General features: G+C 47.6%; 1 protein-coding gene across 2 annotated transcripts in view; it reads right to left on the reverse strand.

The window, feature by feature from the left end:
• Positions 1-427: 427 nt before the first annotated feature.
• Positions 428-17954, reverse strand: part of Babam2 (BRISC and BRCA1 A complex member 2) — a 404865-nt gene continuing 387338 nt past the window's right edge. For both annotated transcript variants that reach the window (XM_047523282.1, XM_047523280.1), the window contains one exon: positions 428-817. In XM_047523282.1, the coding sequence (XP_047379238.1) occupies positions 754-817 (64 nt within the window). In that variant the 3' untranslated portion in view covers positions 428-753. The remainder of the gene's footprint in view (positions 818-17954) is intronic.

Here is a 17954-nt window from a genome sequence, read left to right on the forward strand (position 1 = left end):
CGAGTATGGTTCAAGAGGCCTACAGGAGGGACCAGAGTAGGAGGCCCTAAACATTTCCCAGGGAATTCTGATAAGCAGAGGCCACCATCTGGCCCAGAGGGGTAGGCTCTGGTTCAAAGTCATGCACCAGTTATTGGCAGAGTGGGAATGCAGACACCGGACATGGACAGCTCTGTGTCCTGGGAATTCCAAGGCTTCAGGTCGGGGGCAGAGCCCCATGGTGGACTCAGAGCTGGGAGTCTGTCCTCCAGCCTCCTGACACATCCCATGCTGGACATACAGGGAGGAGAAGCAGCCCTCACCAGCCCCACAGGAGCCCCCATGGTAAAACAGCTCCAAGAGTCAGAAGGGTAAGAGACTAATTTCAGGGGAAAAAAGCCAAGGGGTGGGCAAACTTAAAGCTTAACAGAAGTCTCAGAGACAAAGCTTTGGAAGAAGGTGGGTACATTTATGATGTCTTACTCTCCCTGGAAAATTACTGCATCATGATCTGTGAGTTTATTTCTTCCAGCTAAGAAATATAAAGAAGGAATGAAAGAGGGAGCAACCAGCAGTGAGGGGTGCTAGGATTCAGGGTACCACCAGCCAGCTCAAGTTTGGGTTCCAGCAAGCGGGGCCGTCTGGGGCACGCAAAGCTGCCGTGTGAGCGAAACACTGCCATGAATTCCAAGTGGCTTCCAGGAAGCAGCCATGTGTGCTGACACGCATGTGGGCCGAGCAGTCTGGCTGGCCACTTCTCAACACTGGTGTTTCCTAGAGCTTTCCATTGGCAAACGCAGCCTCCTGGAACTGAGGGACAAAGGTTTTGAAATAAGCCCTGGTGGGAAAGAAGGGAGAAAAAAAATTGTGGTTAGCACGACTTGAAAAAAAGTGCAACTCCAAGCTTTTCACCCTAACTCAGAACAGTTGTTATTTATTGTTCATGCATCTTGGGTTGGATTTTCCTCCTCTGTCGATGCAAAGCCCTCTGGATTTTTCCAAGGGAGGTACGTGTAGCTCACTGCTGTGCTATCTCTCAGGGATATTCAAAGGGCAGGTACACAGATCTTCCTGGCTGCTGATTCCTATTACATAACATCAGGACTCAGGCTCTGCTGTCCGTTACCAGAACTAAGACGATGACCTGATCCAAGCTATATGACAGTGTCTGTTTCGGCCACCCCATCATTTCCGTGGTCTGGAATATCAGCAGGATTGCACGTTCCCCCCAACTGGATCTCTGACTTCACATACACGAGGAGTAGCTAATAAGAATTTATCATCGATCCATGGTCTGCATTTATTTTCAACATATGAAAGCCAGGCTGCATATTTTTAAAAGAAACATCCCCAGAGATGTGGCAGGATCTGGAGTAAATCATACGGGTTTCTGGACACCCAAGGTCTGATCTGTAGAAACGGGGCCACATTCCACACCAGGAGGTGTGCATGTGCTCAGCTCACTCTGCCAGATACTGAATGAGGTGGGACGGTAACACAGCGTGGCACCTGCCCTGTGGGGGCACTCAGAGGTACCAGGCATAGGAAGCAACACCATGCCAGGCGGTAAGAGCATCTCTGGAGATGCTGTGGGCAAAGGTGGTCAGTGAGGGAGGAGTGGGCATTATGGGCCAAGGACGTAGCAAGAACAGAGGCTTGTTGGCAGGGAGGGAGTTGCAGAGGTAGGGGGCTCTGGTTACTCAGTCTTGCCTCCCAGACCCCCCACTCACTCCCACACAACCATGGTCACACTTACATATTCAGAGGTGGCTCACCCAGCAATCTTACCCTCTAGAACAGTGACAAGAATCGCAAAGGGCCACCAGGAAAACCTGTCACCATCAGCACACATGGTCTGTTTTTTTTATAATATGGTTCTAATAAGCCTGATTCCTGGCCTCTGGTTCCCAGGAGATCAGAAGCACCGAATCAGGCATAGAGGCGCTATCTTAAAGGCAAGAGGCAGGTTTGCCTCAGTAGCAAGAAGCAAGAGCTCACACCAACCTGCCTGCAAGAAAACAGAAAATTGCCTAGGAAACATCTCCAACAGGGATCCTGTGGTATAGGGTAACAGCCCCACAACTCAACAGGTTCGGGGGCATCTACAGACCAGTGAAAGCAGTTGCTGATGATACTTCACTGCCTCTTCCCCACCAAGTCAACTGAGACTCTTCCAACTGGGTCTCTGGCTCTTTCCCAATCCTAGCCGCCACACAGCCTCTCTGCAGCAGCTAAACGTTGGCTCCTCTCTCTGGAAGCTCTCCTTCCCTGTAACTTCCATGGTGTTAAACATCACTGATCTCCTCCTCTCTTTCAGATGCAATCTTTCCTTGAGCTTGTCCCCCCTGCTCTCCGCTCCCCTAATGCAGAGCAAGGTCAAGAGCATGCTGGTTACTGAAGGCTTGCATCATCCTTAGCAGAGCACTCCCCAGCCTGGTTTGCAGCCCTCCTTCCCCTCCTGAACTGCCAGTCCCACATTCCCAACCACCCGTGGGACATTCTGACCTGGACATTGCTCTGTCCAGGTTCCACAGGGCATCGTCACCACCGTTATGGACCTGAAAGTGCTGTGTCCAATTTATACTTCTGCAATGGAGCTCCCAGCTCCCACAATTCCCTAAATCCCCGAGGTGAATCCATCCTTGAGATTCTCCTCTCTTCCCACATGTCCCTCCACCCTTGGTGACATCTCTGGCTCTGGTCTTGTTATTGTTCAACAAAACTACAGTAGAAGCTGCTTCTCCCTTTCTGGAGTGTGATCTCTGCACCAACCTGACCAAGACCTTAATGTTCTCCAAACTGTCGGCCTGGCTCTCAGTGATAATCACTGACTCCAACTCGTTTAAGAAAAAAGATTTGATCTCTAGTCTGTGTTTTGAGGTCTCATACCCCTCTCAAAAGCTAAGGAAGTGAAGAATCCTCTTCCCAGAAAAAAAGTGCAAGGAGGGCCCCCACTGCACAAGCCAATGCAACGGAGGGTGTTAAGAACCCCCAAGCCCTTCCATGATCCAGGACAGGAGCCCAGGTCTCCACATCTTCCCCTGCCCTGTGGCCACCTGCTCTTGCTCACATGTGCCATTTTCCATCTCTGGACTTTATGCACATTCAGGCCAGATGCCCCTGCTTCCTTAGTCCTCCCTGGTCACCAGAAAGTTCCTTCTGCAGGCAGACACTCTTTGTTCTTCTTCCAGGGCCCTGGTCCCATGTGCACATGTCCTCCTCATCAGCCTACACTGCTGGCCCATGGAAAGTGGCGGGTGTGTCCCCCTCTCAGGGACCCCAGGCCTGGATCAGCATGCTGCCCACAGAAAGCACTCAGTCTGGGTTTGTGGTTCTAATTAACGTAGCTCCTGATGGCCACAGTCTGCAAGAAGCAGATAAAGCAGGTCCACCATGCACTGCTTAAAACTGGGAGAGACAGCAACTCCAGAGTGCAATCAATGTAAAATTTATGTACCAAGGAAGAAAAATTTAATCTATTTGAGAAAGACAGACAAAGCACCTCCTCTATCCACTCATGGACAGCTCTGAGTCAGCCGAGCTGTCACCTTCTCTAACACTTAGGACCTCAAAGCCCTTGTCCGTGATCAGCAGGCCATAGTTGTCCTTTTTTTTTTTTTTTCTTTTTCTTTTTTTTTTTATTGTATACAAATGGGATACATGTTGTTTCTCTATTTGTACATAGAGTCAAGGCATACCATTTGTGTAATCATACGTTTACATAGGGCAATGATGTTTATTTTTTTTTCCCTTCCCCCCCACCCCTCCCACCCCTCTTTTCCCTCTATACAGTCCTTCTTTCCTTCATTCTTACTGCTCTCCTTATCCCTAACCCTAAACCTAACCCTAAACCTAATGCTAACCCCTCCCACCCCCCATTATATGTCCTCATCCACTTATCAGCGAGATCATTCGTCCTTTAGTTTTTTGAGATTGGTTTATCTCACTTAGCATGATATTCTCCAATTTTGTCCATTTGCCTACAAATACCATAATTTTATCATTCTTCATTGCGGAGTAATATTCCATTGTATATATATGCCACAGTTTCTTTATCCATTCATAAACTGAAGGGCATCTAGGATGGTTCCACAATCTGGCTATGGTGAATTGAGCAGCAATGAACATTGATGTGGCTGTATCTCTGTAGTATGCTGATTTTAAGTCCTTTGGGTATAGGCCAAGGAGTGGGATAGCTGGGTCAAATGGTGTTTCCATTCCAAGCTTTCTGAGGAATCTCCATACTACTTTCCAGAGTGGCTGCACTAATTTGCAACCCCACCAGCAATGTATGAGTGTTCCTTTTTCACCACATCCTTGCCAACACCTATTGTTGCTTGTATTCTTGATAATCGCCATTCTAATTGGGGTGAGATGAAATCTTAGGGTAGTTTTGATTTGCATTTCCCTTATTACTAGGGATGTTGAACATTTTTTCATATATCTGTTGATTACTTGTACATCTTCTTCTGTGAAGTGTCTGTTCATTTCCTTAGCCCATTTTTTGATTGGATTATTTGTATTCTTGGTGTAGAGTTTTTTGAGTTCTTTATAGATTCTGGAAATTAGCGCTCTATCTGAGGTATGGTTGGCAAAGATATTCTCCCACTCTGTAGGCTCTCTCTTCACATTTCTGATAGTTTCCTTTGCTGAGAGAAAGCTTTTTAGTTTGAATCTATCCCAGTTGTTGATTCTTGCTTTTATTTCTTGTGCTATGGGAGTCCTGTTAAGGAAGTCTGATCCTAAGCCAACAAGTTGAAGATTTGGACCTACTTTTTCTTCTATAAGATGCAGGGTCTCTGGTCTGATTCCGAGGTCCTTGATCCATTTTGAGTTGAGTTTTGTGTAGGGTGAGAGATAGGGGTTTAATTTCATTCTATTGCATATGGTTTTCCAGTTTTCCCAGCACCATTTGTTGAAGAGGCTATCTTTTCTCCATTGCATATTTTTGGAACCTTTGTCTAGTATGAGAAAATTGTATTTATTTGGGTTTGTGTCCTTGTCCTCTATTCTGTACCATTGATCTACCTGTCTATTTTGGTACCAATACCATGCCGTTTTTGTTACTATTGCTTTGTAGTACAGTTGAAGATCTGGTATTGCAATACCCCCTGCTTCGCTCTTGCTACTGAGGATTGCTTTAGCTATTCTAGGTTTTTTATTCTTCCAGATGAATTTCATAATTGCTTGCTCTATTTCTGCAAGGTACATCATTGGGATTTTAATTGGAATTGCATTGAATCTGTATAGCACTTTAGGTAGTATAGCCATTTTGACGATATTAATTCTGCCTATCCAGGAACATGGGAGATCTTTCCATCTTCTAAGGTTTTCTTGAATTTCTTTCTTTAGTGTTCTGTAGTTCTCATTGTAGAGTCTTTCACCTCTTTTGTGAGATTGATTCCCAAGTATTTTATTTTTTTCGATGCTACTGTGAATGGGGTAGTTTTCCTAATTTCTCTTTCTGAAGATTCATCACTTATGTATAAAAATGCATTGGATTTATGAGCATTGATCTTGTAACCTGCTACTTTACTGAATTCACTTATGAGTTCTAAAAGTTTTCTGGTGGAATTTCCAGGTTCCTCTAAATATATAATCATGTCATCAGCGAACAGGGATAGTTTGAGTTCTTCTTTTCCTATTCGTATCCCTTTAATTTCTTTGGTTTGTCTGATTGCTCTGGCTAGAGTCTCAAAGACGATGTTGAATAGAAGCGGTGAAAGAGGGCATCCCTGCCTTGTTCCAGTTTTTAGGGGGAACGCTTTCAGTTTTTCACCATTTAGAATGATATTAGCCATGGGCTTAGCGTAGATTGCCTTTATAATGTTAAGGAATGTTCCCACTATCCCAATTTTTTCTAGTGTTTTGAGCATGAAGGGATGCTGTATTTTATCGAATGCTTTTTCTGCATCTATTGAAATAATCATGTGATTCTTAACTTTAAGTCTGTTGATATGGTGAATGACATTTATTGATTTCCGAATGTTGAACCAACCTTGCATCCCTGGGATAAAACCCACTTGATCATGGTGCACTATCTTTTTAATATATATTTGTATGCGATTTGCTAAAATTTTGTTGAGAATTTTTGCGTCGATGTTCATTAAGGATATTGGTCTGAAATTTTCTTTCCTCGATGTGTCTCTGTCTGGTTTAGGTATCAGGGTGATATTGGCTTCATAGAACGAGTTTGGGAGGGTTCCCTCCTCTTCTATTTCATGGAATAGTTTGAGGAGTATTGGAATGAGCTCTTCTTTAAAGGTTTTGTAGAACTCGGCTGAGAACCCATCTGGTCCAGGACTTTTCTTTGTTGGTAGGCTTTTGATGACCTCTTCTATTTCATTGCTTGAAATTGGTTTATTTAAGTTGTGTATGTCCTCCTCGTTCAGTTTAGGTAATTCATATGTCTCTAGAAATTTGTTGATGTCTTCGAGGTTTTCTGTTTTGTTGGAGTATAGATTTTCAAAATAGCTTCTAATTATGTTTTGTATTTCACTCGTGTCTGTTGTGATGTTTCCTTGTTCATTCCGAATTTTCGTAATTTGAGTTTTCTCCCTCTTTCTCTTTGTTAGTGTGGCTAAGGGTTTATCAATTTTATTTATTTTTTCAAGGAACCAACTATTTATTTTGTTAATTTTTCCAATTGTTTCTTTTGTTTCGATTTCATAGTTGTCCTTAATGCACTGGCGGGAACTATGATGTGGCAGAAGACACACTCGACCTAGGGTGAGCCTGGGTGGACCAAGAGGAGCCCTGGTCTTCGTTCCCCATGGTGAGTAGGGGGATAAGCCCACCCGAGGCATGCTTTCTTGGAACAATGTGTAGCAACTGTCAACTGCCACCCAGATGTGACAACCTTCCATTCCTTACACGTTTCAGCTGCTGCTTCTCCAGCAGTCAGGATGTGCAGCTGGGGAGAGCCTGGTGGTCCTTGTGCTGAGGGTCAGAGGAGGACAGGCTGCTTTACTGCTTGAAGCATGCCATGGGATGCCCCCCACCCAGGCCACGTTCCAGGTGAGGGCTGTAAGGGACAGGGAGCAGCTCCTGACACTCCTGATGAGTGAATGGCGCTGGCCATGATGATCTCCCTGTCACCAGCCAAGGGGAGCTCTCCACCACCCCTCACAGGCATGAGTGTCGTGAGACCTGAAGCTAATCCACCAGTTCAGTTCTTCCTTGGAAACTCTGAGGAAAGGGGGCTGCAAGCTCCTTATGCCAAAGGGTCTCGACAAGAGGGAGCATGCTTGACAGGCAAAGTCTCTCATTTTCAGAAAGTTCTGAAATTTCTTGTGTGTCCTGGGCTTCCCCTGCCAGGGCAAACTGCATGCTGCCAAGGGGAAGTGCAGTGAGGGCTATTTAAAGGCAGGGCGCTACCAGCTGTTTGCAGTGGGTTCTTCTCAACTTGGATCCTCGTCAAGTCAGTTGAGGGAAGGGAGGAGGGAGAAGGGGAAAAATGACAACTGGCTCCCACCCATTTATAGATGTTTTTTAAGCACTGTTTTCATTTATTTCACTTTTCATCAGAGAAAATGGAGAGCTGCCCAGAGTAAAGCTTGCTAATGGCACTAGTTATCTGTCATCTTTTTAAAAAATCTGTGACCCAAAGGGAAAATGTATGGTAAGCTTTGGAAGTATGTGCTGGTGGGGTGGGTGCTTGTCTCCAGGCCCAGGGGAGAGGCCCGGAGTCAGCCAGCCCCTCACTGTACTAGCACTGGAAGGGAATCTATTTTTAGGCCAAATTAGAGTTCAATCTGCTTGAGGACAAAATAAGATTCTTACCCTCTTCACTGACCTCAGCCCCTTTATTCAGGGTTTCAGAAAATCATAACTCAGTGCAATCCAATAAAGCCTAGAGAACAGATCCAAGGCCAAGGCTAGGCTGGTTCTGAACAGATTGAGAGCAGGAAGGCAGGCGGCCCAGGCTTCAGCTCACAGGCACAGCACAGGGAGGGGAGCAGAGTCTCTGGACCCAGGAGTCAGGATGCTCAAAGGCTCCACTTTTCTAGGCCTGGGGCCCAGCGTCAGTCCGCCCCTCTCTGGGCTTCAGTTCCCTGACCTACACAGCTGAGGACTGCGCCAAGGATCTCCACGGCCTGTGCTGCTGGGTGTGGAGGAGAGTGGAGAACACAGGCCCTGGGCCAGACTTGAGCTCCAGGCTGACCCATGCTCCTTGCTAGCTGGATCCCTTAGGCAAGTGACTGCAGCTTCAGTTTCTTTATCTGTAAAGTGGGAATAACTGTGCCTGCCTTAAAGGGTTCTTGTGAGGATTCAATGATCTGGTCCAAGTATACACTTGGCATGGTACCTGGCATAAGAGATGATCAATAATGCCAATAGTTACCATGGGGACCAAGTTGGATCCAGTGGAATTCTAGAAACAGCCACAAGCATGTACAACTGAAGAGGAAAACCTATGAGGAGAGAGAGGTTCTAAGGTCCCTGCCTCATTTCATACTTTTCCCTGGGGCTCCTTGGATTGGCCACTCCCTTCTCACCTGTTGTATTGATTGGGCAACCAGAGTCACAAAGATGGCCACTTAGCTAAAGCCACTGCTACATCGTGCATCTTTTAAAATTCAGTCCTGAGCTGCTTGTGGCATACTCATACTGTTGGTATATAAGGGCAAACCCTGCAGTCAGAGGCACCTCAGGCCCTTGCTGTCTTCTGCCCACACCTACGGGACATCTCCTTGTGTGCAGTCAAAGGTTGGGTGAGGGAGCAGGTCGCAGCTACTGGCCAGAAAGATGTTAAGAATCACGTGGCTCCAGCTGCCAAGAAAAGGGCAATGTCAGTTGGCCTGGCCCTTGGACAGACCTTTTCGTTTTGCCAAAGCCTAAACAATTGCCTTCTTCCAAAACAGGCTTTGAATTCTGGAACTCAAAAATGCTTTTCTTTGGGCAATTGTAAGATGAGACATATGATGTTTGCTAGAGTCAGGCCAACGTAGTTGCGGGGCAGGGGCGGTGGGAGAAGAGGTCCGGGGACATGACCCTTACTGTCAGGAAATCAAGAACATATAAATCAAGTCAGAGGTCATTTCTGCAAATAGAGGCAAGTTCCAAACATCTAAATCTCGTTGCTTTTTCCAGTTTTATTCTGCAGCTGTGATTTCAACTGGCACATGTTTTTAATCAGTCATATGAAAACCGATTGTGGTCTGAAAATCAAAGCAGTCCTGTAAATAGTGTAAGACAAGTCTCGCTAATCATGCCTCGTGGTCTTGCCTTGTCCTCATTGTCCTGAACCGCCACTGTAAATACTGACTCATTCGGGGTCCTCGCCTCGTGTCAAAGCGTCCTCCCTACAATAGGATCTCCACAAAGAGACTCAGTGCTATCCCAATGTCCCCCACCCCACACTCTCCAAAGGCCCATGTGACAACTACCCATTCAACTCCGGTGCCCTGGTGAGCAAGTGACTGGCATGAGAGGGGCTTGTTTTGTAGTTGTGCCCTGGGTGATGGCAGCCTGGCTCTCTGGCTTTAGGAACAAACGAATGGTTGTGATAGTCCCCATACATGCTCCTGCTAAGTGCACCAACCTGTGAATAGGCCTGGTGTGTTTGTGGGGATCTTAGCTTGTCAAGCGAGGAATTAGCACACTTGAGAAGCAAAGGCTCAATATCACACTGGATCACAGCTCGCAGCTTCCAGCAGAGGCCCTTACCCTCAGCTGGACTCCATTTCCCCTCTGCCGGATTCTGATACACTGGGCACCAACCTTGGCCCAGCACGGTCTGCCTTGGTTTGAGGTGTTGAGATTCCTGTCTAGGCTGGTTTATGCAGACTTGCTGTGAGAAAGTCGAGACTGTACTTCCAGTATGTGCTCAGTTAAAGCAAATCCTGTTTTAGAGATCCTTTTCTCATCCCATCAAAGTGTTGGGATGAAATCTGGTTCCTACCAAATTATAGGGTATTTAAAAAATATTAAAGTGATCAAAATTACCTAGTGTGCTCTCGCTTTCCAAAGCTCTCTGGCACTTGCCAGTTCCTTTGGGGCTGGCACAATTTGCAGCCCGTCTCTGAAACTGCAGTGGCCAGGACTTGCTCCCAGGGGCTGAAGGCCTCTCTAGTTCCCTTGGTGCAGCGTTTGAGAGGGAGAAGGAGGAAAGCGCAGGACCAGCTGGCCAAATTCCATTAGGACAGGGACAGGCCTTCTCCTTGGGTTCTCATCTCAGTGTGCACACATCTGTCACATACCAACTCTCCTCCTACACATGACTACAAGGCCCTGCAGGCTAAGACCAGTGGTCACATATGCCCATCTCTGCATCCCCAGCTTCAAGTATAGTGCCCAACACACGGCAGCTCAATGCAGATTTCTCAAACAAATGTAAATATTTGACTTATTTGAAAATATACTTTAGAATGGCAGAACTGTATAACAAAAGGAAATGTGGGAGGTCACACAGGCCTTTAGGACAGGGAAGGGAAAACTGAGGGCTGGTTGTTGGTTGCAAAACTGAGGATAGGTTGCAATGGTCCCCTTGATACGGCATGTGATAATTATATGTCAGCATAGGCCTTCTATGTCAGTCCCTGGATGGAGGGCCAAGTCTGGGGACGGTGCGTCCTCAGTGTCACGGATGCTCACTGTCAGGGCCTCACAGCAGGTGGATGGCAGTCTGGTGCGTGGATGAATGCAGCCTTCCCACAGTCCGGAGCTAGCAGGCAGAGTGTGGGCGAGTGCTCTATCTCCTTCTCCTCAGGTGGATGCTGCTTCCATGCTAACCTGCTTGGTGAGAGGTTGTGGCCATGTGGCCCTCTGGTCACCAAGAAGGGCTGGGATGATGGGGCACAGCTGGCTGGGCTGGGGCTGAGGCCAGGTGGTAGGTGTGGGAGGCTGAGGAATGTGGTGCTGCCTGGGGCCTGAGGACCAAAGCAGAGCCCAGCCCTGTGCTCATCTGCTCATCCCATCGCCACCTGCCTGGCGTGCCTGGATGGCAGGTCCACCGCCTGCTCGCCCACAGTTGCACTAGCAGGAGTTCAGCACCGGCCCTGATGGTGGCCACATGGGTGCCCATGGAGAGTGCAGGGACCTAACCACAGCTGTGGCCATGAGTGTGGCGACTCACCTGCTGGGCAGAAGTGGCTGCTGTCTGAAGGCAGTGAGTCACTACTGAGGTCATGGATCACCCTCCACTTTTTAGTCAGCAAAAGGGGGAAAACCAAGGAAGGCCCTCAGAGGGGAAGTGCTCAGGGTACTAGCAGGCTGACCAGGTGGAGTGTGGGGTCCAGGCCCCAAGTCACACTGCATCCAGGACCATGCCTCAAGGCTTCTGCTCAGCACTGCCAGGTATCAGCCTAGACCTGAGGTCTAGTCCTAGTCCCAAAGGACAGAGAGAATATTTAGGACATCAACTCAGTGGGGCATAAAACAATCTTCTCCTCCCACACAAAGTCTGGGGGTCTCACATGTTGTTTGCCTGGTGGTAAATTTGGTTTCTCCATTAGACCTCAGCATGTAGCTCACACCTTCCCCAGGTCACCCTAGCACTCTGGGTCTTCATCTTCCTGGCTAGGTGTTCACAGATGGCCCTCAAAGACTTGGTGCTAGGAGTAACAAGATGGCCACAGTCTGTCCCCGTTCACCTTCAACCCTTTGCTCTGGAGCTGAAATAATATCCTAGATATTATTATCTGCTGTCTCCCTGGCTTTAGACAGAAAAGCAGCGATTCTAGAAGAAGACATTATTCAATAGGAGAGGGTGCCCAAGGGCTACCCTCCCTGCTGGGGTGGGTTCATTGGCCTTCTGGAGACAATGATCTTTAGGGAAAGGGTAATTCTTTTTTAAAAAAATTCTTAGTTATAGATGGACACAATATCTTTATTTATTTATTTTTATGTGGGGCTGAGGATCAAACCCAGTGCCTCACATATGCTAGGCAAGTGCTCTGCCACTGAGCCCCAACCCCAGGCCCAAAAGGGTGATTCTTACAATGGGAACTCGCAGTAGGCTCTGCTGAAGTGTGTGGGGGGTAGTTCCACACAGGCTGGCGGTGGCCTGAACTTCTGGCAGGTGGAGGCCTTGTGGGTCCTCTTAAATCATGACTGGTGCACTGGAGGGGTGGGGGAAGGGCCCACCACCTGCTCTGTGGGTCCACAGGACTCATTCCACTCAGCTCTAGCCCAGGGCCCTGCACAGGCTGTTTCTGCATGTTGTCAACAGGTACCTCTGTGGCCCCAGGTGTGTGTTACAGGGAGGGCAGTAAAGGAAGGATACGCATAGTGTGGGTAAATGATATCCACATATGGTAGAAAGTGGGCTTGTTCAAACAGAGGGCTGTGAGATCCATTTTGTGAGCCCTGATCAGCATTAAAATGAAGTGAAGTCAGGTCAGAGTGCACATCAGTTAGCAAAGAGAAATAGTTTTGTGAAAGTTTTGTTTGAGTTATATACACTGAATTAGGATTTAGTATATGTATCTTGCTGTGGACTATGATAGAAGAGTCTGGAAGTCACAGTATGAGGGAAAGGAGGTGTCTGTCACTCCATGCTGTGCCTCGTGCTGCTGATTTTCTTCTGTATTCTGTGACACCTGCTCTTCCTAACAGGCCCACTACAGGGTCAATGTCTCTAGCTTTGCCAATGAGAAATGTATGACTCAAAGATGCCAAGTGACTTTTCTAAGATCACACAGCTAACAGGGGGCAAAGCTATTTATGAATCCAGAGCTGCTTGACTCCAAAGAGTACATTCTTTCCATCCTGCCATAATTTCCAGTGGAAAGCTGGCTGGCAGCTGAGTCGGGAGCCTTGGGCTCCATCTCTGACTCGGGCATGTGACTCACTCCTCCATTTTGTTATCTACATGAGGGAGTAAGATAGATGATTCCTAAGATATTTTGATGTGGTGGTCTTCTTCCTCCCTAACATCATTTTAGCTGAATTTTAGCCTCCTCCATTAAAATTTTCACTAGAATTGCCAATAGCCCAGTGATGAACTTCAGGAGCTATCTACTGCCAACCCCATTATGCCTACATTTGTTCTTGCAAAACCCTCTAAATGGCCCTTCCTCTTGTAGGCTTATGTGTCTAGAGGTGTTGCCTGGCATCTTAAACCCCCATTTTGGACCTGCACTGGGAATCTGTTTCTCAATAGAATTATGACTGTGATAATAAGGGATAAAAGGGATGAACTTGACCTCCCTCTAGCTTGCCCATCTGGTTCTTGGAAGCCCCAGTGCATCTTAATGAACTCTTGAGTGTCTGGGAAGAGGAAAAGACAGTTCAAGAAGGAAACATGCAGCCCACCCAGGTGACATGGGAGGTACCATAAAAGTTCTCAAGGTAACAAGTCCCAAAGAGCAAAGGGTACCCGGAAGCTTCCTTTAATTTGGAAGTCATTTGGCATCTTAAAACTCCCTAGGTTGGCTGAGAAGTAAAACCTCTGCAAAGGGTTCTAAATGGAACATATTATCCCGCATGATCAACGTAGGGACTGGGGACTTGGGATACTTGAGTTACTGAAGCTCTGCTTCTCATTTGCTATGTGACCTTGGATGAGCAACTTCACCTCTCTTGTGTACCAGATATCTCAAGTGTAGAGGAAAGAGATGGTTTTGGAGGGCACTGCTGGGTCCAGTATACTATTATACATTTTGTTGATGATGATTATTGCTTTGGTATCAATCCAACCTCTTTAGTCAGAGTCAGTTTCTTAAGTGGAAGCAGTAATTTAATAAATGACCTCTCCCTGTGCTCTGCTAGAGGGGTTCCCTCAAGAACCTTAATAAGCATCAGCAGAGGCACTGCTGGTTTCTATATACATCCCCCCGTTGTCTCTGAATCTGACTTAGGATCCCAAGAATAATGGCCAGTATCCATCCTGATCATCTTTCTTCCATCCTTCAAGCCTGCCTGTCAATCAAACATTCACAGACTCATGGAGAGCTTCTGCCTTAGGAATGAGCCGATTCCTGTAGGGCTAAAGGAATGCATGTGAGCAGGTCCCTGGCCCGCGGGGACACAGAGACACTTGACTCCCAGGGCAGAGAGCTGCATGCTAACCTAACCCTGGAAAGGAGCCGAGGAGCTTGGCTTGTCCCCTCCCAGGCCTAGTCCTCCTTGGCCCACTCATCGCTGCTATTGAGCAAACTTTCTGCCTCAAGTCTGCTTTCTTTTCTACTTATAGCTATGCCAGGACATTATGCAGCAGGCCAGACGTCTAGCACCTTTAATGACAATAATAATAATTTGCATTTATACAAGGTCTTTCATCGGGGGATCTTAAAGTGCATCACAAACAATAATTAATTTTCCTTTGCAAGTCTGGGAGCCAGGTTAAGTGGGAGCCCCTTTATTTTGCAGGTAAAGGGTACTTTCCTGGGCCACAAAACAAGCTGGGGGCCTTTCCACCTACACAAAAGCTACCCCTCTTAAGGCCTGGCCTAAGCATCCATGGAGCCTGCTGCCACCAATCTTTTCTCCTGCCTTCAAGTTCCCAGTGTGCACTGCTGAACCTTCATCTGGCTTAACTGGAGAAACTCATAGCTGGGAGAGGTCTCAGGAGGCTGTGCAAGGCAGGGTCTGCCCTAGCAGCTCTCTGAGGGGTGAGCCTCCTGAGCGCCTTTTGTGACCATGAGCTCAGTACTTCCAGACATAGCTAGGAATGTTCTTCCCTCTCTGGAACTGCAACTGGGTCCCTTGGACTCCCACCCACAGGCCTGCTTCCACACTCTACAATAGCCCTCCTACATAAACTGGGGGGTATGGGTAGATGTCTCTGGCATACAAGCTGTCTGTCTCTGTGGTCACCCTGGGTCAAAGCTTGGGGGCTCAGACCTCACCAAGATGCAGCAAGGCCTCAGGAACTGAGTGGTGGCGCAGCTGGAGGCTCCACCATACATCTGGCCTTGAGGACAGGCTGTCTCCTGTGTGCTTCGGGAGGAGTTCCGTGGGTGTTGTAGGCCCTGGCTTCCCATGTCTGCCCAGATTCAAATGGAGCTTTTCAGACTACCCTGTCCCACTCCTGGGCTTCAGGTTTATTTTGGAGAGCTGCATGTCAGTGATAAAGACATATCCTAGTTTTCTGATGAATGTCTGGCTGAATGAATGAATATTTTTCCTTCCAAGGATCTATGCTTTGTGTGTACGTGTGATTCTGGAGATTGAACCAAGGGCCTCACAGATGCTAAGCAAGTGCTCCTCCACTAAGCAACCACAGATCTGTTCGGAAGTCTATGAAACAACAGTCAACTTCAGAGACTAGTTTTTGGAGACCAAGTCTGATAATAATCTCCTGAGTTGTTCTTTTGGTTTTCTTTCTTCTTCTTTTTTAACCCTGCTTTATCAGAATAAATACTTGGTGTTAAACATGAGGAAAGGATGCATTGACGCTGAGCTGGCAACCAAGAAAAGGACACGGAATCCATGATCCTCCTTACCAGAGGGTTGGAGGCAAGGGGAGGCTGTCAAGACTGGGATGGGAGGCGGAGGGCAAAGGAAATCCTTTGATAAGTTTATCTTCAAACAGCTAGATCTTTGGGGGAAACCAAGAGCACCCTAGAGTGATTTCTGGGTCCTCACTGGTTTGCTTTATACTTGAAAAGATACCCGCCCTTGCTCTGCCAGGAGCACAGTGTTTGGGTGAGATTTTTCTCACAGTGGTTTACTGCAGAAGGAATTCTGAGCATGCGTTAAAGGTTGCCGCTTTCCTAAAACCTGCACCACATATGAGCAGGAGGTTTGGCTTGTGGTGACACAGCCTCATTCTGCTTTGACTTCACATGATTCCTACTTTCTGGTCTACAATCAAGGGTGATCATTTTTGGCTTGGATTTGACCTGGGCCTTTAATTTGGGAGATGATTGGGAGAAGACAACTAGAGATGGAACCTCTTGGTATCATTCTGGAGAACACCCTGTAATTATTCCCTACCTGCTGCAGAGAGAACATGGGTTTTGGAGTCAGAGAACTGAATTCAAATTTGGATCCAATACTTAACTATCTGTGTGTCTGGGGAAGTTATTGGGTCTCCAATTCTTTCTCCACTGCGTCTGTTGTGAGATGATAATGTGAGACACATGGTAAGACTTCAAACCATACTTTCCTTTCCTCCCCACTTGGCCACCAGCAGACAGTTACACACACACACACACACACACACACACACACACACACACACCAAGGAACTCCTGCTTCACCTCAATTCAACAAATATTGCCAAGGGCCTGGAACACCTAGAGCCACTGTCTAATTGATGCCTGGCACCTAGGAGTTTTCCAATATTTGTTGAATACACAAATGAACTAACTTGACACTTGGTATTTTGCAGTTTATAATATGTTTGTAAAATAGCACATTTTAATCCAAGCAAAAATCATCCATGTGAAATAGATCCTGAGAGGATGTCACTTGCCCAAGGTCAGGCACAGGGATAAAGATAGAGGGCATTGGTGCCCGGCCATCAGCACATCGCTGGCTCAGGAGGATCTTCTGGGCCTTCTGTGGTCACTGGGAGCTGAGTCTGAGTAGGAAGAGTGTGGCATGGGTGTACCCATGTTCTGTTAGATGGGCCCTGCTAGGCACTGCTCCAACCTCATGTCTGACCATAGCTCGGAGCAGCTGAACGTGAGGGGCAACATCATGAGCCTGGTGATCAGCTGCAGTTGTTTTTAAAATCAGGAACATCTGTCTTTCTCTCGGGCCCTGAGCTACAGTCCTGTGCTACTGTACAGTCAATGCCACGTTGACCTTACTGGCCTACCTTCCCCCTTCCCAATGGGGGAAGCTGGTGTGCATTTTCCCCCTCTCCTTCCCAATTCCAGCTTTTGAGGCCACAGAGAAGGAAGTGCTGTGTCCACAGGATGCATCATTCCTTAGCATGTGCTCTGCACATTCCACGGGTTCACGACTGTGATAAATGGCATTCCTACGTGTTCCCATCATCTTTTAAAACCAAGAAAGGGGACAGGGAGTACACAGTAAGTCCTCAGCTACCACAGGCTCTAAGCCTCTTTCTTCCCACTCCTCTAGCCTCTCATCTCTATCATCTGTCAACCTGCTGACAGATGCAGGACGAGAAGGGTAGAACAGGAATCTTCCAAAATTCATTCACAGGGCCGGCCTGAGTACAGCCCCAGTGTGAGCTGAGGAGTTCACGGTGCTGTATCACCCACTGAGCGTTCATCAAAGCCTTCTCAAACTGCTCTGACAACACACCCTGCAGAGGAGGGTGTCCTGGAGCAATGTCGTCACTCCACGCGCTCAGCAGCATGGAGCCCAATGCCTTGGGAATGAGGTCAGTTTGCCCCCCACCAGGAAGCTGGTCTATTCGGGATCTCCGAGGACATTTCTTTGCACTGCTAGTGTGCCGCCTCTGAGATGGAACTATGTGGAAAATCACATGCATTCCTTAAGCTAAGCCAGTTTTAGGTCAGAAGTTGGCAAGAAAGGGCCAGGGGTTGGGCTCTCCGTTAGCACCTGAACTTCTCAGGCCTACAGAGCTCTCAGTCACAGGGCACTCATTCTCTGGCCCTGAGCCTGGGAGCCACGCTGGCACCAGAGCCATGCTGCAGGGGACAGGTATGAAGGGGTGTGTCTGGGGACAGCCCAGTATGCTTCGGTCTCAAAGGCCAAGGTTAATTAAGAGTTAACCTACTACTGGCCAGCAAGGGTACTGTGACAGGGACCCCATGGGCTACTGCATTTGGGAGTGTGGCATCTGGACCCTGGGAGCAAGTGGGGGCTACAATCTAGCTTGTGGTCAGCTTGCTAGGTTGTGTGCTTGCACAGGGACATGAGCCCAGAGAAAGGGACAGCTTTTGCTTTACCCAGATCTACTAGTCAAACTGCCATCAACCCAAAGGGGACACTTTTTTCTAATTTGCACACAGGCCAGGGAGGTCGTGAGAAGAGGACCCTTTGGCTCTGTGATTCTGGTTCTCTGTTAGGCAGCTGGTAGAGACATATGCATGGGGACCAGCAGTGGATGCTAGAACCTTGCTTGCACTGGCTTTGGGGGAAGAAGT

Source organism: Sciurus carolinensis, chromosome 13 (assembly GCF_902686445.1).
Source record: "Sciurus carolinensis chromosome 13, mSciCar1.2, whole genome shotgun sequence".
NCBI classification, from domain to species: domain Eukaryota; kingdom Metazoa; phylum Chordata; class Mammalia; order Rodentia; family Sciuridae; genus Sciurus; species Sciurus carolinensis.